The sequence below is a fragment of the Spinacia oleracea genome, chromosome 1 (assembly GCF_020520425.1).
Source record: "Spinacia oleracea cultivar Varoflay chromosome 1, BTI_SOV_V1, whole genome shotgun sequence".
Classification (NCBI taxonomy): domain Eukaryota; kingdom Viridiplantae; phylum Streptophyta; class Magnoliopsida; order Caryophyllales; family Amaranthaceae; genus Spinacia; species Spinacia oleracea.
Window position 1 is genome coordinate 107,133,463 of NC_079487.1, and position 26,330 is coordinate 107,159,792.

General features: G+C 35.7%; 2 protein-coding genes across 2 annotated transcripts; both read left to right on the forward strand.

Annotated features, from left to right (window-relative positions):
• Positions 1–4,816: 4,816 nt before the first annotated feature.
• LOC110788405 (protein transport protein SEC24 A) lies at positions 4,817–18,483 on the forward strand. Its single transcript, XM_056838808.1, has 14 exons — positions 4,817–5,137; positions 5,475–6,502; positions 6,627–6,765; positions 7,192–7,382; positions 8,000–8,107; positions 8,217–8,420; positions 8,749–8,980; positions 11,142–11,291; positions 11,403–11,559; positions 11,846–11,973; positions 12,079–12,401; positions 12,494–12,679; positions 15,487–15,730; positions 18,058–18,483. Exons 2-13 carry the CDS (start codon positions 5,561–5,563, stop codon positions 15,712–15,714), a joined length of 2,988 nt encoding a protein of 995 aa, XP_056694786.1. The 5' UTR covers positions 4,817–5,137; positions 5,475–5,560; the 3' UTR covers positions 15,715–15,730; positions 18,058–18,483.
• Positions 18,484–22,057: 3,574 nt separating this feature from the next.
• On the forward strand, positions 22,058–22,761 carry LOC110788395 (14 kDa proline-rich protein DC2.15). The gene has a single exon (XM_021993044.2). The coding sequence runs from the start codon at positions 22,151–22,153 to the stop codon at positions 22,535–22,537; it is 387 nt and encodes a 128-aa protein (XP_021848736.1). The 5' UTR covers positions 22,058–22,150; the 3' UTR covers positions 22,538–22,761.
• Positions 22,762–26,330: the final 3,569 nt, after the last annotated feature.

Below are 26,330 nucleotides of genomic sequence, written 5' to 3' on the forward strand. Positions count from 1 at the left end.
TCACCGAAACTTTCAAATGCAAGTATACAAGGTATAACATACTCCCTTCATATTTTAAAAAGAGATATTGTACAATTTTTTTAAACGGTCGCATTATAAACAGAGATACACTTTCTTTTTTGACGTGTCTTGGTCCCCACTTCCAATTATATTAATATTTCTCTCTTTCTTGTGGTCACACACTTCATCACATCATCCTTTCACTATAATAAACAATTCATTCACTACCCCAATCTCATTTCTATTACTTTATACTAAAACAGACACCAGGAATGACACATGTCACTTCCTGGTGTAAAAATTTTCGCCTAAAATTTTTTCCTAAAATAAATATCTTTTTATTTTTATTTTTATTCTCTACCCTTTTTCTAAACTATATATCTATGTATATAAAAAATATTAGTTTATAAATTATGGCAATAATAGATACCACGTAATAAAAACTTTGTTAAATACTTTTTGATAATATTTTAGTCAAATCGGTATATTAATAATGGATAATATATTCACTATATATGTCAGTCAAATTAGCATATTACACATATATAATATGCATATTAGATGAATAAATTTAAAAAAGTATATTCAGAATTTTTATAATTATGCAATAGTTTGAGGATATTTAGTTAAATATTTTGTAAAAAAAAATTATCATAATCCGTGCATGCACGTGATCTAATCTAGTTATTTTAATAAATTCAACTCACTTTCTTAAATTTACGTGCCGGCCAAAATGTATCTTTTTTAAAATACGGAGGGAGTATGAGCACTGGCTTCGACAAAAAACTTTTAAGCATGAAACACAAGAAGAAATTAAATGTAAACTTTTAATCCCTATTGAGAATTTTGAGGTCACTTGAAACACAAATTCTTATTTACAATGGGTGTACAATAAATATTGTACACCAAAGTAAAAGTTAACTTAAAATGCTTAAAAGTTAAGTTTATATATGTAAAAGTTATCTATTTTTAAGTGATAAATTTTTTCATTTTAGTAAAACTTATTTCTTCAAAATCACTAATAATGTATAAAATTAATCATTTAACCCTTTAAAATATTTATCTATCAATTATTTTTTACTAATATAAAAGTTAATCAAAACTAGGTTAAAGTTACAAAAAAAAGGGTTAAAGTTATCTTGGTGTACAATAAATTTATCGAATTTTTCATGAAATACCCCTGAATTTTCACGAAATTCACCAAATGCCCCTCGACTTTCAGAAATTCACCAAATGCCCCTCACCTTTAATATAATACTCAAACTACCCTTACTAATGGCGTGCCGTTAAGTCCTCCGTTAACCTACTTTCCAATTCACCAAATGCCCCTATTATAATACTTATATCACCAAATACCCTATTCTAAAACATAATTCACCAATAGCCCATTTCAGCAACAATGAGATTTTTCTCTTCTTTGCTTGGTGTTTCAATAGGGAACTCACCTTTTCTGCTTCGACATCTCGGTAACCGTACAACAATACTCAACATCATGTTCACTTTCTTTAACATTAATTATCAAAAAATGATGCTCTATTACAAAATACTATTTATTTCTAAGCTTAGCAGGAATGCCCTAAACAAATTCTGAGCAATAAGAAAAGAAAATTGAATTAACATCGGTATGATATGTTCATTTCGGACCAGCATTTTTCTTCATGAGATGTTCCCTTCTTTGGGTACCTATGATCAAACGCCTTTTATGCATAGCACAAATTCAAAGAGTTTCGACATTTGTTGTCCAATGTCGACTTTTCAGAAGCTGAGCTTCACTGGAGGACTCGTGTAATAGACTGAGTACACGAAATCTCTGCCAACACGCGTACACGATATACATACTACGATACTAGGTTGTTCTTGTTGTCTTCATCAACATATGAAGTATCCTAGTTAGTAGTTACCAACCTGATCACTCTTACGGTGGTTTAGGGGAACAGGGGAAGGAGAAGGAAAGCCTAACCAGGAAATAGAGACAACCCACCCAAACTTATACTCAAAGTTGACTCATCCCCAACTCTAGCACAAGAAACGCAACAAATTATCACACAAAGAGCTCTGACACTTACAGTTGCCTCATCCCCAACTCTAGCACAAGAAACGCAGCAGAAAAAAATGGTGTTGAGCTCTGACACTTAAATTACCACACGAATTTGACCGCACCCATATCTCCTTCACCAAATGCATCTCCACCACATCCAAATACTGCGAAAATCTCTCCTGCAACACCAAATTCTCATTCATTGCCGAGAATTTATCTTCACGTTTGGAGGCATTAATCGGGGCGAATTCGGGAAAAATCACCGAAGTCGGTGAAGACCACCACCCAAGCCACGACGAAGCGTCGCTAGAGCGAGAAGAGTGAGGATTATTGAGAATTGATGAGAGATTTTTGCTCGAAAATCGTCTTACTTGAAAGAGATGAATTTGAGCTTGTTCTTGAGATGTATTCTCGCTTGATGGTGAAGATGATGGGAAGATCGTGACTCCATTATCAATTGATTGATTATTTTTCCCTATTCTCAGTGGATTTAGATCGAATTACAAAAACCCTAGAAATTCGACGACATTGATTGCGTGATATTGGACATGATTGAGCTGCGGATCTTTGAAAAGTGAGAGAACAAAATTGGAGATTTTGCACAAGTTCGAAGGAGGGAGAAAATGGAGGAGAGAGAAAATTACTTGTTCACTCTCTCTCTCAGTTGAAGGTACTACAATGGCGATGTAGATCTGGGAAGGAGAGGACTGCAAATAACTAAAAGTAAAATAAGGGCAAAATAGTAAAAGGAAGCTAACGGCGACTTAACGTCCGTTAAGTATAAGGGTATTTTGAGTATTATATTAAAGGTGAGGGGCATTTGGTGAATTTCTGAAAGTCGAGGGGCATTTGGTGAATTTCGTGAAAATTAAGGGGTATTTCATGAAAAATCCGTAAATTTATTGTACACCTTATGCGCGCAAGACCTATAAAGAAAAACTAAACACCGCACAACAAAATATATTTCCACACAAAATAACTATTAACTCAAAAATCATACTCCGTAACTATTAACAAGAGTATCAACTATTAGTCCGAAAAGCATTGTATAATTATTATCTCCAAAATCATATCTTCATAACTATAATCTCCAAACCCATACTCCGTAACTATTAATCCAAAAATCATAACTAGTATCTTGAAAACTATAACTACTAGTTTTCTTGTGCAATGCACGTAATTATATGTATACATTTATTTTAAAATAATGAAAAACTAGTGTGTAGCCCGGGCGTTGTCCCGGGTTTTGACTTATATTCGGGTTTATTTTATTTTTTAATTATGTGCACGTAGAGACAGTGTCATCATTAAATTACGATGGTGACATAAGATTAGTGGCCGATCAACAATCTCCCCGATCTGAAACCCCACATCCAAAAATTTAAACAAAACGGATCCTTTTCTTCAAAGTAATAATTGTACATTTATAAATTAAGTAATCATTCATTTTCTTATATTCACCTTTATTCAATGTATTGTTTATTATAAAAAGAATATATATGCTTATACGGAAAGATATTACATAAGTTGTAGTCGGTTAAGATGGTAAGAAGTGTAACTTTTAACAAAGAGGTCTTGTGTTCGATCCTTGTAGATGTTTTTTGGTTGTAATGACAAGTCATGATGCTAATTAGTGGTGATGTGGCGTAATAAGGAGAGGTCTACATGACACGTATACGTTCTTCAAAACGCCTTTTAATATATTAGTATAGATTTCAAAATTGTCACCTTATAAAGTCCACATTTTTAAACTTAGAGCGATTTACTTAAATATTGCATAAAGATTCAACAATTCCTAAAATACGTTACATTATAACTTAATTCCCACCATACCGTCCACGTCAGCAAGGGAGAAAGAAAGTTTTTTTTTTTTTTTTTTTTTTTCCGGTTCAGTGTTGAATCGCCATCTGAGATGGCAGTTTTGTTTTAAAGCAAACCGCTATCTCAGTTTGCTTTTAAAACAAAACCGCGTGGTTTTATAAGGGGTTAACCGCTACCTGAAATGACGGTTCATTAAATACATAGCCGCTATTTCAGATAGCAGCCTACCCCTTTAAACCGTCGTTTCAGATAGCGGTTTATTGTATTTATATATAACAAAATAGACCGGCTTTCTTGCTGACGTGGACGGTAGAGTGGGAAATAAGTGAAAAAGTAGCGTATTTTGGGAATTTATAAATCTCAAACAATATTGAAGGAAATCGCTCTTAAACTTACCACCTTATAAAATTTTAATTTAAAATTACCACCTTATAAAATCACAAATCTTCAAAGTTACCACATGTTAACGAATATTCTGTCAATTTTTCCGTTAGTGGGCCCCTTTTGGATTTATTTATGTTTTCACTCCGGAACCTCCACGACTTCATAAACGCGAAGGCTACATTCAGAAATGGCTACACAAAGGAATATATTTCCATTATATATTGTTTCTGCTGATCTTACAGAGTTACAGAAAATAATAAAATAAAAAAGATACTAAAAATTACACGTGTTAATTCTTGGTGAATTTTTTTTCTGTCAATTTTTTTTAAAATTCATTTATTTGTTTCATTAACTTTTTATGCAAAAGATTCAATATATTTGACTTAAATTTTATTATTATGTCAAAATCTTTTATACTCCATACTACTTTATTTTCAAACAATTTTTTTATTACTCAATTTGTTTTTTAAAAATCGTCAAATTATCTATCGGATAAATCATAAATATACAGCTGGCGAAATTTTCCATCTCCAACTCGGAAATTAATCACTTGAAATTTCCAATGTAAACCTGTTTAGTCAGAACAAGCACCCCATATTTTCTCTTCAGAGGGTACTGCAAAAAATTTCACTTCACTTTCTCTCTCCTCCCAAAAAATATAAAATAAAAATTAATTAATTTTCTATCTCCTCAAACGATCAAACTCCAAATCTGGCAAATCGCATAGTCGCATCTCCTCTGCATCATCTTCTTCCTCTTCCCCCGGCAATCGGCAATCGGATCTTGCTCCTCTTAAAACCCTAACAACAAAACCAGCATCTTGTAGTTGTAGTTGTATCTCTGGTCGGCGGCGCCCCTGCCAACCATTTTCCTTCTCTGCTGCTGCTATTCTCGGTAATTATCTAGTTTTTATCGATTGTTTGTTGATTTTATTTATATTTTGATTGATTTAACAATGTAAATTTCTGATATGATAGAATCAGTTCTGTTGTGTTTTTGTTAGCTTTGATTAGGATTACTGATTCGATTTTTCTGCTATGATGGGTTTCAAATTGTTAAATATTATCAATTTTGGTGTTGTTTCATAATTCTACTTGAAATTCATGTAATCCTTTTTGATATGATTCAATTTTATTGACAATGTTTCATAATTCTTCTCGAAATTCGTACAATCCTTATTTATATGATTCAATTTTTCTGACAATCGCCGTTCATCTCTCCTTGGGCCCAGGACGGGCGCCCTTCCTGCCCTGGTTCAGGGACGGGCTTGGGTCGAGCAGCTGTTAACAGTCCTTTTGCAGCAGCACCACTCCCACTATGCGTCCCTTTTTATCGTCCGGTCCCGTTGCCGGTAGACCAGATGGCGATGGTGTTAGACCTCCGCCACCCTCGGCACCTGGCAGCGCAATGCCATTCGCATCACCCCGCCCTATGGCAGGACCTCCAGTCCCTGGATTTAGGCCTTCACCGGTTGTTGGTTTTACTGATCAAATTAGACCAGGACCACCTCCATCACATGCTCCGCCCACATCAAACAATTTTCAGCAGTTTTCAGCTCCGCAATATTCGGGGCCTCCGACGAATCCTCCTATACGTACACCTCCTGTTGGACCACCTAACATGAACATGGCCTCTCCTATGCCACCTAATATGCCTCCACCGATCCAACGACCTGGTGTTCCAGCTCCAACACCACCCCTTACCTTCCGCCCTAATTCCCAGGTTCCTCCGCAACCTTATGCTCAGGCTCCTCCGCAACCTTTTGCTCAGGGTCCGCCACAACCTTATGCTCAGGGTCCTCCGCAACCTTATGCTCAGGGTCCTCCGCAACCTTTTGCTCAGGGTCCTCCGCAACCCTTTAATCAGGGTCCTCCGCAACCTTTTGCTCAGGGTCCTCCTCAACCTTATGCTCAGGGTCCTCCTCAACCTTATGCTCAGGGTCCTCCTCAACCTTATGGTCAGCCTGCCTACGCCCAGTCTCCCTCACAACCTGGTATGCAGGGTTTTGTAGAGGATTTCAGCTCTCTGTCTTTGGGAGCCGTTCCTGGGTCAATGGATCCTGGACTTGATTCTAAAGCGTTGCCAAGGCCATTGGAGGGGGATGTGGAGCCAACTGTCTTCAATGATATGACAATGAATTGTAGCCCTAAATACATGCGCCTTACTACTAGTGCTATACCAAATTCCCAGTCACTTGCATCAAGGTGGCATTTACCACTTGGAGCAGTTGTTTCTCCACTTGCTGAAGCTTCTGAAGGGGTCAGTACCAATGTTGATAGTTCTATTACCAGAATTTTTTTACTTATATAAAGTATATTTTATTTTTTCATGTCAGATAATGTGCTTGCTATATGCTTAACATGGAATCCTCTTTTGTTTTTAGGAGGAAGTGCCCATATTAAATTTTGGTTCAGCAGGTATTATTCGCTGTAGAAGATGTCGCACATATATAAATCCTTATATCACGTTCACAGATGGTGGAAGAAAGTGGCGGTGCAACATGTGCGCGCTGCTTAATGATGGTAAGCCATCTAAAAGATTGCTTTGTTTCACAATTTTGATATTGCTGTGGACTAGCTTAGATCTTGATTCTCCTCTCTATCTTTTACCATTGGCCTACCCGAATTCAGTAATTTTAACAGGGACTTTTAGTTTACAAATATTGTTCTAAACTGATGCTGAATATTCTTTTCTTAGTTTCTGTGCTGTAGTAACTTTGTTGCTGTATTATTTTTGCTGACATTGATCACTATTGGGGTAAATATCTTCACTTAATCTTCATTGTATACGGGGAGATATCATTCAGTTGTGTTATTGTTGTGTAGTGGACATGCTTTTATAGGCAGATAATAAATCAATAGTCTCATGCACCAAAATGTTTTCATTCAAGATTCTGTTGCCAGATCTTGCCAAGATATTGACACTAGCCCTTTTCTGTTTTTATGTAGTCCCTGGTGATTATGTTGCTCCCCTAGATGCCACTGGCAGAAGGATTGATGCAGACCAACGACCTGAACTTATCAGGGGTAGCATAGAATTTGTTGCACCAACTGAATATATGGTGCGAGCGCCTATGCCGCCTCTGTACTTTTTCCTCATTGATGTGTCAGTTTCGGCGGTTAGGAGTGGCATGCTCGAGGTAAGATAGATCTGAGAGAAATAGTTATGTTTCAATTCGTGTTACATGCTTCATAATGCCAATCTCTTTCTCCGCACCTTGAATGATTTTGTTGTTTACTTTTCATTTTTTCCGTCATCTACTTTTTCCTTTCCGTATAGCTGCATTTTGTAAGCTCATTTATTAGTCTTCAAGTGCTTCAATGGAAAAAGAGGATTAAAAGTGATAAGATGCATGAAGTTAGATAGTGAAGCAGCATTCTGGATTTTTGATAAATGAATAAAATGACTGGAAATCCGTTTGAAAAGGGGATAACAGGATGTGGATTTGATTAATTTGATATGGATTGACATGATGGGTTATGTTTTAGTGGTGGTTGTACTGGGATGTACGGCTCGAAAAAAATATTGATTCAGAAGGGGGGGGCGGATAGAAGGGGAAACTACAATGGACTTGTTTATTAATAGCATGTCTGTTGTGGGCCTGTGGCCATTTTACACATTGCTTAACTAGTATTCTAGCAAATTCTTCATATCTCCACGGGCTACCTATCAAAGGCAATAGAACGTTTTCCAGCAATTTTCAATATTGCATTCGTGGTCTATAGGTTTGTATCATGGAGAATATTGATCTTGCAGGTTGTGGCTCAGACTATTAAGTCTTGTCTGGATGAAATACCTGGGTACCCTCGAACACAAATTGGATTTATAACATTTGACAGCACCATACACTTCTACAATATGAAGGCAAGTAGATAATATCAATTGTGATTTAATAAGTTCCTGAAATGTTCCTTTTCTTTTTTCTCTTGTCAAATTTTCTTGTTGCTAATCCTTGTCTTCTTACTGTTGCCAGTCAACTTTGACGCAGCCTCAAATGATGGTAGTATCAGATGTGGATGATATATTTGTCCCTTTACCAGATGATCTCCTTGTGAACCTTTCCGAATCAAGAAATGTGGTGGAATCGTTCTTAGATAGTTTACCATCCATGTTTCAAGACACTGTGAATGTAGAATCTGCTTTTGGTCCAGCTCTTAAAGCTGCATACATGGTCATGGTATGTTACCCTTCTTCATTACGACTATATGTTGCTGACTTGCAGTCCATTTGAAAAAAACTATACTGTGTTCATTAGGCTCTGTTCTGTTCGAATTATTTTGACTTATTTCAGACAAAATAAGTTCAGATAAAATAAGTTTTTTTCAGGCATTTTTACGCACAGATGAGTCCATTTCAGACAAAATAAGTTTATTCCAAATAAAATAAGTTCACCTAAGTTCAGATAAGTTAAGATAATATAATTTAAGACAAAATAAGTCGAATAGAGTGGAGCCTATATTTTTCTTGTACTGTACGATTACATAATCAAGTTTATTTGTTTGCAGAGTCAACTTGGGGGTAAACTCTTGATTTTCCAAAATACATTGCCTTCTATTGGATTAGGTCGGTTGAGATTACGAGGTGAGGACCCTCGGGTATATGGAACTGATAAAGAAGCTTCTTTGAGAGTACCAGAAGATCCATTCTATAAGCAAATGGCAGCTGAATGTACAAAGTACCAGATAGGAATTAACGTCTACGCGTTCAGTGACAAGTACACAGATATAGCTTCATTAGGTAGGAGCTATTCCTTATTGTACACATATCTGCGTCATTGTCTTTCTCCTCCCCCCGCCCTCCTCCTAGAATGCCATCCAACTTCTAGTTTCTGTAGTTTAACTCTTGCCACTATTCTTTAGAAAACAACACAAAATGCCTGTTTTATTTACTAGACAGCATTCAAGTGCTACTAGTTTTTAGCAACTAGCAGTCCTGTAAGGCTTGCACTGTTAATTTGACGTTATTTTATAAACTATAGCGATACAGGAGGAAAAAAAATTCTTTAAGGTAATTTCAGGATTTGACAAAATTTTATGACTTGGATAGATTTTAGCTCATTATCCTATTGTCTTGTTTACTTTAAATATCAATTGCAGTTAGCTTAATTCCTTCTTTATGTTTTTGTTTGGAAAATCTGGTGTTAAGGTGCTTCAAACAGTTTCACACACTATATTTGCCGTTGTGATCATCCCGTAAATTACTTTCCCGTTCTTGGAGAACAAACCTTAATGTAATCAGTCTGTTTTTAGGTTTTTTTTTTGGCCTATCCAACAATGTGCGAATGGTTATATTAGGGGTGCAATGATATTTTTTATATATTTCAAATGTACCCTTATCAATTGTACTTCTTTACATAATTTATTGGTTGCAATTTTGGGGTGAACCAGGGTTGTTAATGCTTAGATTTTATGTTCCAAATGTATCCTTCATATAGAGAACTTTGAAATGGCTGCATACATTATGGAATGGAGGGAGTAGCTCTCAAGGCGGATGAATAAGTTATGTTACTGCTAGATTATACTCCGTATTATGGTTAAAGTGATCTGATGTAGTTAAGCTGAATTAAAAAAAGGAGTAAGATGAGAAATTTCAGATCCAAATGTATATTAGGAGTTTGTTTGAATTTTTATTTTTTGAAAGCAAGAGAGATTATATTAATAACCTGAAACTGGTTAAAAACTAGGCAGAAAGAGACCAAAGCAATCCAGCAAAGAGAGCAAAGGAAACCAACTGCCAAAAACAGCAAGACTCAACAACCTGAGTCTGAACAACCCTACAACTAGCTATAGAGCATACAACCAGTTCCTATCTGACTCATTGATTCAGTTATGACTTATGACAAACTTTCTGTATTCTGTGTTTAACATCAAATTTTAAATACTGAACTATAGAAGCTGCTGTTGGGACAGCCCCCTCCCAAACTGAGTCGTTCCTTGCTCTCCAAATTTGATAAACTAACCCTGCAACAGCTGCATAGATGACCTTGCTCTTGAAAGCATTTCTGCAGTATCTCCTTGTCCAATTGAGGACATGTAACACATTCTTCCCGTTGAGAGTAATACCCAACCAGTCTGAAACATCAAGCAAGCAACCATAGCTGTAGGAGCAATCAAAGAAAAGATGACTACTGGTTTCTGGACCAGTACCACAGATAGCACATAGGTTGTCAGACCCAATGCCATAATTAAACAGTCTAGCTTTAGTTTTGTGTCTGTCCAACAAAGCCAACCAGAGAGAGAATCTGTGTTTAGGGAGAGACATCCTGTTCCAGATGTACCTAGACCAGTATAGAGTTCCTGTTTGCATGCACAGCTTGGTATATATATTCTTAATTTAGTAGGTAGGACTCGTAGGAGTGGTGAGCCAAGCAGTGCCATGTAACTTGTCATTACGAAGACTTTTTTTATATAGCCTTGTCATCATATAATATTAATCTAGTTATGACTAAGGTGACCAGATAGAATCTCCAAGTCAAGACTGAAGAACCTGTTGGCAACTGCACTCATGTGTTCAGCTGACAAGTCTTCTATTTTAGGAGCAATAAGTAAATGTTGGTCTCGGTACAAATTAAACTCTTCAACTCTGCTTCAGGAGTGACTTGACTGGGAGTTTGAGTTAAGCCCTGGTCTAGCAATTAGCTGCTTCCCTGTAGTTTTGAGTTTTTGACTTATTTGACAGCAGAAGCAATGAACCCCAGATCATCATAGCTAATCACAGTACTCGGTCAACGGTAATTTCAGTGAAGAGGCATATTGAAATTTGTATGATATCTTCTCTAGTATTCGGAAATTGGACTTTGTTTCATTTGACGTCGTGTAATGTTTCCTTGAAAATTAAATCAGCTACCAGCATCATAGATATATTGTACGTTAAGGCTAAACTTTCCACCTATATGTAGGAACACTTTCCAAGTACACTGGTGGCCAAGTGTACTACTACCCCAGTTTCAGGTCAACCATTCACGCCGACAAATTGAGACATGAATTGGCGAGAGACCTCACCAGGGAGACTGCTTGGGAGGCTGTTATGCGCATTAGATGTGGGAAAGGTTGGTTTATGTTTTATTATTTTACATGCATATTCAATTCCGTTGTACTTATTTCACTCTTCTGATCATTGACTTGGTATTCTCACTTTAAATAAAATCTTTAATTTGTAGGTGTAAAGTTCAATTCTTATCATGGCAACTTCATGTTGAGGTCCACTGATTTGATAGCACTTCCTGCTGTGGACTGTGATAAAGCTTTTGCCATGCAGTTAGGCCTGGAAGAGACATTACTGACAACTCAGACTGTGTACTTCCAAGTTGCGTTGCTGTATCCTTCAATCTTTGGATTTAGATGTTTAATATCAACTTTTATGGGAGTAGTTTGTTTTTCAGACTGGGAACATTTTTAGAATTGGTATTTTCATCTTATAATAATGAAATTATCAACTCTAGCGTCCGCGTGATGCCTCCATTATGGAAGTTGTGTCTTCTCTTGTCATTTACTGGGAAACTCTACTTCACCTGCTTCTGTTTGCATCTTGTTGGTAATGTGTATATGTTTTGTCTGGGAGAGGGTTAGGGAAATAAAGTGTATTTTCCTTGACAATATCTAGATATACGGCATCATGTGGAGAAAGACGTATTAGAGTACACACAGCTGCTGCACCAGTGGTTTCTGATCTAGGAGAGATGTATCGTAGAGCTGATACTGGTGCCATAGTTTCAGTGCTTAGCCGGCTAGGTATAGTAAAATGTCCTCTTTTTGTGGTTCTACTTGTCCATTAAACATTGTTATTTTATTTCTTTTTTTTCGAGTTATGATTTGCTAAACATGTTTTTTTCACAGCAATTGAGAAAACTTTATCCAGTAAGCTGGAAGATGCAAGGTCTTATTTGCAAATGAAGATTGTCAAGTCCCTAAAAGAATACCGTAACTTGTATGCGGTACAACATCGGTTGGCTGGAAGGATGATTTATCCAGAATCATTGAAGTATTTGCCTTCGTATGGTTTAGCACTTTCTAAATCAATGCCTCTTCGTGGAGGGCATGCAGATGCTCTACTAGATGAGCGCTGTGCAGTTGGGTCAACAATGATGACTTTGCCTGTTAAAAGTCTGTTAAAGTTTTTGTATCCTAGCTTGATTCGTGTGGATGAGTTTCTATTAAAGGTATTTTCGAGCAAATTGCGGAAGTTAGGATATTGCATAATGCTGTTGATTTAGTCAATATCTAAGCCCACACATCCATGTCTTTTCTATAGGCATCTTCTCCGGACGCAGATCTCAAGAATGTTGAAAAACGCCTACCTCTAACGGCAGAAAGCTTAGATGCCAGAGGCGTTTTTATTCTTGATGATGGGTTACGCTTTGTCATTTGGATTGGAAGAATGTTTCCTCCTGAGTTGGCTGCGAGTTTGAATATAGATTTTGCCTCCGATCTTTCACAGGTAATTTCTCACACTTTTGTTTATTATATTGCATTTAAAAACTATTCTCTCTGATTGTTTCTGATGAACTAGTCTCATTTGTGCTTGATTTTTAAAGTTGACTTTAGAAATTTGTATTACGTTTTGAGTGTGTTAACTGTGGGACCAAAATGATTTGATTGCACCACTGACCACTCTAGAGCTTAACAATTCTTTTGAATGTTACTTTCGGTTTCTTGTAATTAGTCAGTTGGCTGAGTCTTTTGAAATTTTAATGCTTCGTATAAGAAGCATTTCACCAACTTCTTTTGTTTATTGTTTGAGTCTGTTATAAATCATTTCGTTATTGGACTAAAACATGTAAAGTTTTCATAAGGCCCAATTTCAACTCCTGGTTACGTAGCCCTGTGTCCCGTATTGGTAGCCAAGTCTAAGTAACATAACTTTTAACCAACAAAATGTCTTTGCACAAGTAATTTTTACATTTTATGACATTAGAAATGAGCTCTTGAAGCTAAAGAGAAGAGAACATTCATATTGTCTTCAGAAATAGCCATAAGTTATACTCTGTTCACAAAGAAATGGAGTATGAACAATTGAGATGGAATTTAATTTTGAAGTTGCGCTAGAAGCGTAGAAGTAATTTAACATAAATGAGTTCAATCCTTGAGTTACAAGTTTCAATTCTTTTCTTTATTATTATGAAAGAAAATGGGACAAACGTATATTTTGAGCAGGAAAACTTTATTTTATATACCTGTTCAACTTGTATGACATGTTTTGCAACTTGTGACCTCTTTAGAATTTTATAGTTTATAGTGACTCTTTGTTACACGTTCTTGGCTGGTTTTTAATGTTTTTATTCTCTTATTTCCTCGGTCCCTGGCACTAGAAAGTGTGATCTTTTCTTGTAGTTGGTGATTCAATTTGGACGTGGTTTGTTGACCTGTTTACCTGTCTTAACAAATGGGTAAAAATATGTCCATGTACCCAATCAATTCGGCTAGGCTAGGACGGCTACTACTGAAACAAAGGGGTAATAAATGATGGTATGCTAATATGCTATGAGTATGCAGCCATGCAGGTGAAATATTGTTTAGGAGGATTGTTGGGAATCTGAGTGAGCATTGGTCTAGATGAATGCTTATAATGTGATACATCGTATAATTCTATTGACTTCACTCATGCGGATCAGCTGAGTGGCTGACAAATAAAATGTATTATCCTATTTGATACACGCGTGCTTGATTGGCGATTTTTTATCTTTAACTGTAAGACTGGTTTTAGTACATCCAAACTAATATTAGGGTTTTGACCTATGTTACTCCGATACTTCTCCGGACGATTGGTGTCGGTGTCGATACGACCCGACCCGCGACACGACACTCGACACGTGTCCGGGAAGGTGTGGACACCGGTGTCGGAAAAGGGTCCAAAATGCAGTGTCGGAATCAAAAAAAAAGAGAAAAAATTAAAAAATTGCCATTCAAGAAAACCCTAGATCTACAATTGAAGATCTTCGATAACGTTGTGAACCTCAATAGCATAGGGTTTTTACTCGCCCGAGTGGTGCGAGAACACCGGTGTGGTCGCCGGAAAAAATGGTGCTTGAAGGATTAAGATGTATATGTTTCTGTCGGGGATGAAAACAGTCATGCGAACAGAGCAATTGTGTTCTCTCTCCTCTCCCTTTCTCTCTCTTCCTTCTTATGTTATGGCGGCCAAATAAAAATGGGATGTATTCGGCCAGCATTGAGAAGATAAAGGAGTTCTAGGGCTGTATTAATTAATTGGTAGAAACAATTTTAGATTGGGCTAAATAAGGCCCATCTTGTTTCATGTACGGTGGTTCATCATTTTAAACATTCCACTACTTTTTGTTATATTTTTTTGAGTGTACAACTGTCAGCCACCAGGCCCCCCACCATTCACCTTCCCCTTTCCTTTTTCCGTTTACCTTTTCCCTATACAAACACATTTTTCAACACTTTTTTACTAATATAAAAACTATGTTTTATTTTTATATAAAGTGTCGTTTTTTTTATCCGACACTTTGTATGGGAGCCGTGTCTAAAAAATAAGTCAAGACACTCCTTTGACCGTGTCGGAGTGTCTACAAATGTTTGGATCGGAGTGTCAGACACTCTGACACCTTGTCGGACACGACACCGACACCCGTGTCTGAGTAACATAGGCTTTGACGATTCGATGTTGGTGAAGATCCCACCTTAAATTGTCGGATTTTTTAGAAACCTCAACGGAATGGATTCTAAGCTTCTGGGTGTTGTCCCATAGATTATCACACATCACACATTTGGAACCATGAGAAGGTTTAACCAAGTTTGTCAATTATGTTTTTTATTGATTCGCTCATGCAGTCATGCTGGAGTTAAAGCTGTTCTTGTCGGTTAAAGAACACTTTGCTATCATGGATTTCAGAAACTTGTGTCGACTTGTAGCTGTGTCGACCCTAGTAGGTAGCATATTCTTAATTATTCTGCCATCAAATTTTCTTATCCAGGATTGTACAATGTCTTTTGGAATACTTCACGTCAGTCCCCCCCCCCCCCCCTCCCCGAAACAGGGGGTTGTCATAGACGAAGTATATTGTTAATGATTTGGGTAGGATTGCTTCTTTTATTGAGAACTGCTGCGCCTTCCTTGTAATTTCTTGGCACTTGTCTCTGTGGTGGGTCGATCTTTCTTTCAATAGCTATTTGAATTTGTCGCTTGAATTTATGCTGCAGTGCTGCTATTTGTAGTCTATAAATAATATGCTTCAGGAGCCAAGCGACCACTGTGGCCTTACATGTTCTCTAAATTATCAGGTTAATGGAAGTAATAATGAAATGTCAAGGAGGCTAATGGGGCTACTTAAGAAACTGAGAGAAAGTGATCCTGCTTATTATCAGTTTTGCCATCTTGTAAGACAAGGTGAACAACCCAAAGAAGGGTTTTATGTTCTGTCGAATCTTATTGAGGATCAGACAGCTGGTACAAATGGCTATGTTGACTGGATTGCACAAATCCACCGGCAGGTCCAGCAAAATGCATAATAAGAAGATGTATAAGGTTTGTCTGGCTATTTCATGTTTGCTTGTATCGTTTTTCTCCTTTTCATCTCTATCTCAAGTTTCCTCAAGCTTTTCCCAGTCTCCTACCTTTTTCAGTAAAATAAAATGACAATGCACCTTTTGGTTTGTCTATTGATATGCTATTTCCTTGGTGGTTTAACACTTACTTGCTCTTTTGCTGCCTACCTAGCACAAAATGATGCTCTCGAAAGAACATATAGTTGAATATAAAGGACCATATCTCAGCTTCATTCGTACAAGTCATAAAAAACATGCTTTTCAAAATAAAACATTTTGGTACTGTGAATAGAACATTAACCGGGAGCGTAATGGAAAATTGCACATCATGCTCCTGTGTGAACTGTGTAGGGCTGAGCATCATCACGTTTCGGATTGGATTTCTGAATCCGAAATTTGTCATATAATGTCTGTATCCGATCTGATTGAAGTTTTTGGATCAGATACTAATGAATATCCGGTATCCAATTTTTTCTTTGTTCAATGCATGGCGTAGCATTTACTCATTTTGCATACTTCTCTTATTTATAGAAAACAACTACTAATGTCTCATATCATTTGTTAAAACAACACATTGCTTTTATTTGGTAACCATGTGCAATTCATCACATAACTAGGAGAGAGAAAATATAAATATATGTGCAAAAACCACAAACCTACACAAAATTAAAATTTTACAACAAATAAATTGAAGGAAAAATAAATGGCACTTGGCTTTCTAGCTTTAGTGGACGAAGAATAAAGAAATAGAGGAAAATGGTAGATGGCGTGAAACTTGGGCTCTAAAGTTCAGAGAGAGAGAAAGGGTGGGGTGGGGCCGTGGGGGGGAATGGCAGATGGCGTGAAATTTAGGCTCTAAAGGTCAGAGAGAGAGAGGGGGGGGTGGAAAGTGGTAGGTTTTTCATTTTTGGAGTTACAGGAGAGAAAAAGATGACAAGTTGAGAACACAGTGGAGTAATGTGAAATTAGCAGGCCGCAGAGTTGGGCCATTTGGGTTATATTTGATATTCGTCCCAAAATAGCCCCATTTCGGATAATTTGTCTGATATATGATCCCCGGAATCAAAAATCAATATCCAAAATGGTATTTGATATCCTTTTTTTATAAAAAATCAGATCGGTACAGTTCGGGTTTTTGTTTCCTTATACTTCTGCTCAGCCCTACTTGTGTGTAGAATGTAGCAATTGGTCTACTTAATTCTGAGAATGATCTCTCTTAGCTAACATATTTGTCATCGTGAAAAATTTGTTCTGGCTGGCTGCTGCTTTAGTTGATTATCAAATTGTATACGTTACTCCATATAATATTACGGAATATTTGTTATTAAAAGTGGTGAAGATGTGGGATTGTAAATTTGTTTGACCTACAAGCTTGTTTTCTGCCACAGTGACCCTTAGTATCTACTTTGTTGTATATACAAACTTATGCCTTTTTGTATTTAACCCCCATTCCATAATACTGCACAGCTAGGGAGGGAGTGGTTTCAGAATAGCTTTAGCTGCAGTTACTGAATATATTTTTCAGTACTGTTGTTACTTTCTGGGGATAATGACTTCAATCTCTATCATCTTGGTCAGTTGGATAGTCATACTAGAAGAATGTAGCCTCTCTTCATGACCTTTTGGAGAGATCCATTCAAGCACTTGATTCTCTAAGGCTCCGTTTGGTAGGGCGTAAAACGTTTTCATGGAAAACGATTTTTCCCTTTTCAATCATTTTACGTTGTTTGGTTGGGTAAGGGATGTAAAACAAATTTCCATGACTCCCTCAAAGGTGGAAAACCCTTTTCCATTTTCCTTCTTTCCTCCTTACCTCCCTCTCCTTTCTTCCCCTCAATTTTCACCATCTTCACCCATTTTCCTTTAAGTTACCAAACAAAGGAAAACTAGTTTGGAATTATGTTTTCCCTTGGAAAATGTTTTCCATGGAAAATCATTTTACAATGAAAATGTTTTACGTCCTACCAAACGGAGCCTAAGATTTCCAAATTATGATGTTAGAAATTGAAATGTTTTCAGCAATTCTCTAACCTTTGCAAGCATGACGAATAATATTCGGGGTTCAATAGGAGAAAGTGTTGTCTCAAATTCGAACCGAACCTAGATTTGATTGGTTTTGTGTTGTTTATCCTGCTAGGGCATTGACTAATCATTAATCCTATTGCTGAATTCATGCTGGAATTTCACTTCTTCACATACTTACTTTCACCTCCCCTCAACCCCATCTCCCCAACCCAAAATATGAAGAAAAAAGAAACCAAACTTGTGTTAGGTTTAAGTTTCTGAACCCAGGTTCTGATCATGCAGGATGTGTCATATGACAAGAGATCAATTTTCAGTGTAACAACTTGCACATCATGGTTAATATGGACTCTACGACATGAGTCCTCAGGAAGCGCTGCTACATGCTCCTCTCAAGAAAGCGAGAATATGTTGGAGGTACACGTAACAGGCTGAGATTTTGTGAACAAATTCTTTTTTATTCTTGTTAATTTATTATTAGGAAAGTTGTACTTTAGGGAGATCATAATTTGTTTTTTGCTTTTTTTCTTCTTCCAGAAGTTGTAAGCAGAATTTTCTTTTCTTTTGCTTTTAGGAAGCACATATATTTCCTATTTTGTGTGATCATATCTTCTTATCTTGTTGGCTTCCTCAACATTGGCCTCTTGTTTTAAAGGGTGTTGTGAGTTGTGACATACAATAAATGTATTAACAATTTTCTCTTTTCTTCAAGGCCTGTTACTGAAATCGTTCGGTCTTATAACAGTATTTTCGTTCATTCCCCTAAACATCGTCTCTTACGCCCGTTCACCTACGAGCACTTTACTCCCAGGTGTAACTTCAATACAATTATTTGAAGTACGTCCGTACTTGCAATCTACAAGTTCATTTATGCTTTGAATTTGAATTTGAATAAGAGATTTATTAGGGAAACTGAGGAAATCCATAATATAGGTTCGTTAATAAAAAATAAAAATTTCGTAGCATATTGATCGTGTATTCGTGTTCATAAACTTGCGCCGTGCCGTGCTAATCCGCTAGCAGAGGCATATTTGGCACAGGAAGGTGGCAGCCGCCGGCCTGCCAGGACTAGCAACCTTACCATAAGCCATAAGGTAGATGTTAAAATTGTTAATGCATAGATAGGACTATAACCAAAAGCTAGCTCAGAACTTGTAGCATAAGTGGACCTGTTTTCGTATGTGTAATTATTGAAGGCATATTTTCACTGAAACTTGACAAAGGCTCAAAACAAGAACAATAACATCCATGTCTTCTTTTTTTGCAAATTGAAGCTTTAGGACTTGTCCTTTTTTTATATATATATAAGCTGGCATACAATACATACATACGTAGTATATGTTACTCCGTGACCATTTATGATTTATATAATATTGTAAAACACCAACCAAATTAGTGTTTGCCTTTATTTAGCTTAGGATGCCTTTCCAGTATACTCCGTACTCAGTTATTTAATTTTATTATACAACCGGTTGTACCATTTGCTTTCTAAATGAGAAAAAAATATTGTTGGTGGTACCATGTATGAGCCTCTATATTGCCACTCATTTTTATCCAACTAGACATGAATAGGGGGAAAAAATATTGTACCAAGTACTCCATATATGTTTGGATGTCTTTGGGTATCATTGTTAATTGGTAATGAAAATAGTATGTTATCAAATTTTCACATGTTCCCAATTGAAATCACATTTGTTTTAACTCGAGGAGAAACTACAATAGTAACTTTAATTATCCACATTGCCTTAATTATCTACAATTATTATTTAAAAAATTAATGCCTGAATTAAAATTACAACGCTCTCAAAAAATAACAGAGATCCTTTGTCTCATATTGGATTCACCAACTAGCATAAAAATACCCAGACTGTTCCTAAGAATCTGTACTAATTTTGAGTCTCATAGTAGTATGATTGTAGCTGTTGAAGCGTCTAAATTTGAAAAGGTAGGACACGATTTGAGAGTTGGTCTTGCTTCAAAGATACTCCACAAGTGTTAGTGGGGGCATTGCATGGTCATCAAGGATTCACAAGAAACACTCTTTTTCATGCACAAATATAGCCCTTAATTGTAAACAAGCAAGACCCCATGCATGGCCCCCAATACCCCATCATAGCATGAACTAGGAAATTTATCAAGAGAATTGCTCCTACAGCTACTTGTATGTCTCGACTCTCGAGAGCCAGCTTGCTAGGAAGCTAGGTAGTTGATAACTTGATATAGAGATATATATTATGCGCGTTGAAATAAGTTTATAAAGATTACGACATTACCATACATTATGATGATACGAGTATAAGCCTATCCTTTTTTTTTGGGTGTGTATGATCGAGCCACAATGGCAGTATAAACTACAAATGGGGCGGGGGATTCGAATATGTGACTTATTGTACACATGCCCTCATCTAAGTCAACATGCACATCATTGGTATAAACCTTAATGAGTCGTAAGAATAATTGTAACGTTGTATATGGAGTAAGGATATCGCATTGATCTAGATTTGTTTAGGCCACCCGAGTTATATTAGATATATGATTAAAAACAAATTAAATAACAAGTATACATAATCTTATTGAACTTGATTTATCAATAATGGAATAATATAATTAAGCTTCTGTTCACTTGTGATCTTTATCAAATCTATTATTCTTCTTCTGTACACTTTACAGAGATTTGATGTTCTTGGCACCGAAAATTCGACTGATTTTTAGCTCCAAAACAAAAAATCGATTGCTTTTCTGGTTGTTGGCATTGAAAAATATTTGGTTAGATGTACACATTAACTTATTCACCAATAAGATTTGACCAAATGGTTAAAATTGAGGGTCTGTGTATAATATGTCAGATAAATTTGAATCCACGTGTAATTTATATTGCCATTGTGGCTCATTAATTCATATAAGAAAAACATTATGTGGTTACTTACTCCCTTCATTTCATCCTAGTACTACGTATGATTTAATAGTCGCTTAGGAAAACCCTTGTTGTTATGTGAAACTTGAGCGACAAAGAAAGATACAGAAGGGTGGAAAATCCCGTACGTGCTAAGTAAGGGTGCATTATTGTACACTATTCACATGAAATTGATATAACTTTGTACAATGTAACGCAAGTACGTACTATTATTTCACTATTGATGTTGCATCAAATGATTAAATGGACGGATAAAGCTTCTGAATTCCTTTCTATCATTGTATGTATTATTGTACTATAACTTCCCAAAACAGCACAAACTAACTTCATTTACACTTTTTAAATGACACCGTACGGAGTAGTTTGACGGGGAAAGGCCGAAAGGGTAACAAACTAACGAAAGCTATACCTAGCAACGCTCCCTAAGTTATCGGGGTTATCAGATATAATCCGAGATATTCTTAGTGCTTGTTTGATTAACATTTTAGAGTACGAAAAATACAAATTCTCGAGAATTTACATGTTAAGTTGACAACAAAGAGTGGAAATAGAAGTTAAGATTTATGAGAATTAGAACTTACCACAAAAAACAAGTTAAAATAAACTACCAAGCCACCTCCTTAGTCAATTAAATATCATGCAAAGTTCATCTAGACAATATAATAGAAGAAATTTCCTCAAAATTGTGTATGAGAATTAATTTCCAATGAAATGTAACCTCCCATACGCAAAGAAAAAAAAAACCTTATGTAAACTTGTATTTCTGTGAGAATGAACTTTTTTATAAACTTGATGCTAAGCTTGAGGATGTACATTAAATTAACCGAAATACCAATAAGGTCTTGGTCAGAGCTTGTGTACAATATGCCACAAATTCGAATCCTCCCTCTTATATTTGAAATTTGTATTACACTTACTGCTCGTTCAAACAAAAAAAAGTTGAAAAATTATTATATTAACCCAATTTACTATTAAAATAAATCCTCCATAATTCCTCTCAACAACACCACATAAAATATTTTGTTCACATGTAATTAATTACAAGATTGCACTAGTAACGTAGTCAAGTGGCCAATGTAGTTAAAAAAATAGTGATACAAAATAAGACAACTAAGGCTACTAAGCTATAGCTAGTATGTAATGTAAGGTGATATTCTAGTAACAAACTAAAGACCCTACAATTTCCACTTATATTATTTTGGTTAGAAATTACAATTTCCACTCCTTTAAACTTTGAACATATTATTTCCAAGTGTTACTAAAGGACCATCCTATCACATGGGTACTAATTAATTTTTTTACACAAACATACAAACACATCCAACTCATTCATTTTCAACCCTAGCTTCTCCACAATTTCCCCTTTATAAACACAACACCCCCTTACTCCCTTTCTTGCTCCACCAACAACCCTAAACAAACCTCCCTAGCTAGCTTACCTCAAACTTAAGATTACAAACTCTCATGGCAAACACTAAGCTCATCGCCGCCATCTTCATCCTCTCCCTCGTAACCCTATCGCCTTTTTGCAACGCATGTTGCGGTTGCCCTAAGCCACCGGCGCCACCAGTCACACCACCAACTCCTTCTAAGAACCATTGCTCAATCGACACGCTTAAGCTCGGTGTTTGTGCTGATGTACTAGGGTTAGTCCATGCAGTCATTGGAAACCCACCTTCTGGAACACCATGTTGTTCCCTACTAAAGGGACTTGCTAATTTGGAAGCCGCAGTTTGTCTTTGTACTGCCATTAAAGCTAATATCCTTGGGATTAACTTAAATGTGCCTATTTCCCTAAGTGTTCTCCTTAGCGCTTGCCAAAAGGAGCTTCCTAATGGGTTTAAATGTTAATTATTAAGCTCGCATACTCGGGTGATTTGATTAATTAAACTATAAGAGATCCAAATTAGTGTGAGTGGGAGTGAAATTTAGCTCATTGTCTCATTTATGTATCACTATGCCTAGCTTATATATAGCTAGGGTTTTTTCCCTTTTTTTTTAATTATTATTGGTGTTACATAATTTGCATGTATTTTAAATATGAATGTACTACGTATTATTTTGTTGGGTTTGAATCTTTGTTTTTTTTTTTTTTTGTTGTTATAATTGCATTTGTGTTCAGTGATTCAGTGCATGTGAATTTCTTTCAAAAAGCTTTTCTTTCATTGGCCCACAATAAATACAATCCCACTGCTATAATTTTTTTTGTCAAACTTTGGTTTTTCGTGAGCCAATAGCTTTCACTTGTGTTTGTTTGGTACGTTTGGTGCATGATAAAACGTTTCTATTTGGCTTTTCTTTGCTTGAATAAATTCAAATTGAGGGCATGTCGTACAATAATAATATACATATATTACTATTTTTATATATATTGTTGGATGAACGGATCATATTCATTTTATTTTTTAAAATTTCACGCTCTCTCCAATTTCATGTCCCTTCATCACAAAAAAAATTCTATGTCTCTTCATCTCCAATAAATTTCATATCCATTCAACTCCAATAAATTTCAAAAATAGTTAGCATTACGAGTAAGTTGTTTGCATGGAAAAACACAGAAGGACCCATTTAGGAAGTGAGCCAATTTTACAGTTGCTCTTACTAAACGATTCTGATATGGTGGATTTGTGGTTACAATAATACCACACGGGGTATAATGCACCAATCAATTTATTGAATCATATTCCATCCGTTTCGAAATAATAAGGATATTTTGACATTTGATACTATTAACAAATTTCAATTTGACTATCATTTGTTATTTATGGGTAAAAAAATATAGTCGTGTGGAGTCTTATTTGATTCGTCTCGATATCTATTTTCAGAATATCAACTTTTTATAATTTTTACGAATACAAAATTAGAGATATTAATGTCCAAAAATTGACATTGACGTACAAATGCGAAAAGATAAACTTTCTCCATTAGTTCGAAACGGAGGGAGTACTTAGTATGACTTAGGCCGGAGCATGGAACTCATGAACGATTGACCGATTGTGTTGTACGTTTCAATTGGAGGCATGCCCGGTTTGAACAAGGGGCGCGCATGAGCGGAACTACTGCGGAAGCATGACCACCCCTCTAATATTCATTTTTGAAAAAGAAATGTAAAAATTATTATTATAATTAACATATATTATAAATTTTATGGTTCCACCTCTAACTAGAGCACCATGCGTTCATGGTGCTTCACTACTTCGTGATGTTCGAGGCTGGTTTTACCGTACACTATTACTCCGGAGTACAACTTTACAATTACGGAGAAATTACAAGTATATATACACATTATCATTTATCAGGCATATGTAGACAAAGAAAATTGTACAAAACAATAGTCAAAATCACTATATACCTTTTCATTTTTATTCATGCATGTGACTTAGAAAAAAATAAAAAAAAATGATGACTGAATTCTCCTTTCTTTCTTTGATGTATCTCTCACGGTCTCACCTTTCAACTAAATCAACTTGTTCCTCGTCCATTGCTCCTTGTGACTTGTGTTTGTCTCACTCTAGAGTCTAGCTCTCTAAAATGATAAGTTTAAACACAAACTCTATAACGAAATCTTCCAAATTAGTATTCTCCCTTCTTTTTTTTTTTTTTTTTTTTTTTTCTTGTAAGGAAACCTTTATTACAATTTACAACCCCACCATGCACTAAGTCTTCGATCATCTCCAATGCTCAATGGAGATAAAGTTTTGCTAAACATGAGCCTAATTGAATATTGTCATTTTTTTATAACTTGCTCCAAAGGTATTTAGTGTTGCACATATTGGGAAAGTTTGTTTATTAACCTAGTTTGTGCACAATGTAAGTGCGCAATTTATAATGTAATATATAATCAACCTACGGAGTAATTACAACCCTCCCTCGTGTTTTAGTTTCCCAACTATTTTATGTCCATATATGCTAGTGCACGCGCGGAATTTCAATAAAACCAGAAAATTAATAAAATAGTGTTTTAGAAGTACGTAGTCTGTAACATTCGGAGTAATTTGATAGCTCCGTTAATGTGCATAAATTAACAATTTATTAGAATCCGTGAATCGCACGGGCTAAAATCTAGTATTAAATAAAAAGAGAGTTTTTGAAAATATCACCGATGGAGTTTTAAAGTTACGAAAATAAAATAGACGTAGGTATTCACCGTTGAAGGAATAAAAACGCTCATACGTCTCCAATATTCTCTTAAAATTAACTCCCTCGATAATTAAGCACCAACTGATTAATAACCCAAATTCTTATATGAGACTGTCCTCACCATCAACCGATGGTGAGACCAGTTCACACTTGCGAATTTAGGTATGTTACTTCTATAGTTTAGACATGTTACTTTTTTTTATAATTTTAAAGGAGGTACTTTTTTTAGTTTAGGTATGTTACTTCTATAGTTTATACATGTTACTTTTTTTATACGGAGTAGTTTTAGGGGAGATACCTTCTTAGTTTAGGTATGTTACTTCTATAGTTTTGACATGTTATTTTTTTTTATATAATTTTAGAGGAAGTATTTTTTTTAATTTAGGTAGGTTACTTCTATAGTTTATACATGTTACTTTTTTTATACGGAGTAGTTTAGGGGAGATACCTTCTTAGTTTAGGTATGTTACTTCTATAGTTTAGACATGTTACTTTTTTTTAATAATTTGAGAGGAGGTGTTTTTTTTTGTTTAGGTATGTTACTTCTATAGTTTAGACATGTTACTTTTTTTATATAATTTTAGATGAGGTACTTTTTTAGTTTAGGTATGTTACTTCTATAGTTTAGACATGTTACTTTTTTTTATGCGGAATAGTTTTAGGGGAGGTACATTTTTAGTTTAGGTATGTTACTTCTATAGTTTAGACATGTTACTTTTTTTTTTATATATATAATTGTAGAGGAGGTACTTTTTTAGTTTAGGTATGTTACTTCTATAGTTTAGATCTGTTACTTTTTTTATATAGTTTTAGGGGAGGTACGCTATTGGTTTCGCGCTCGTCACACCATCAAATTGATGGTGTGACTGGTCTCACAGGAGATGCGCTGGATTAATAATTAGTGTTGCACATATTGGGAAAGTTTTTTATTAACCTAGTTTGTGCGCAATGTAAGCGCACAATTTATAATGTAATAATCAACGTACAGAGTAATTACAACCCTCTCTTGTTTTTTATTTTTCCAACTATTTTATGTCCATGCTAATGCACGCGCGGAATCTCTAACCTTTAAAATACTCACATTTGCAACACTATGCTTATCAATAGTGTTTTGAGTCACAAATTCATGAAATTCACTATTCCTAAGGAAATGTTTTGCATTCCTTCCCTTTGCAAGCTCTATCATACTTCTTCAATCAACCAAGGTTCAAACCTTGTAAGCAACAAATTTCCACATTTTTTTTCACTTTCTCTCTTTTCTGTTTTCTGTTTTCTGATTCATAAGTGATAAATATTATATAAGGGAAAAGCTTGGCCCCAATATTATTGATGAACAAGAGTATTATTGATGAACAAGAGTATTTATACACCCACTAACCTTCCTAATACTTTCTAACTTACGTAACAACTACAACATTAATACTTTTAATACTTTGTAACTTACATAACAGCTAGAACATTATTACTTTCTTAATTAATTAGGTATAACATTTAATTTTCGTAA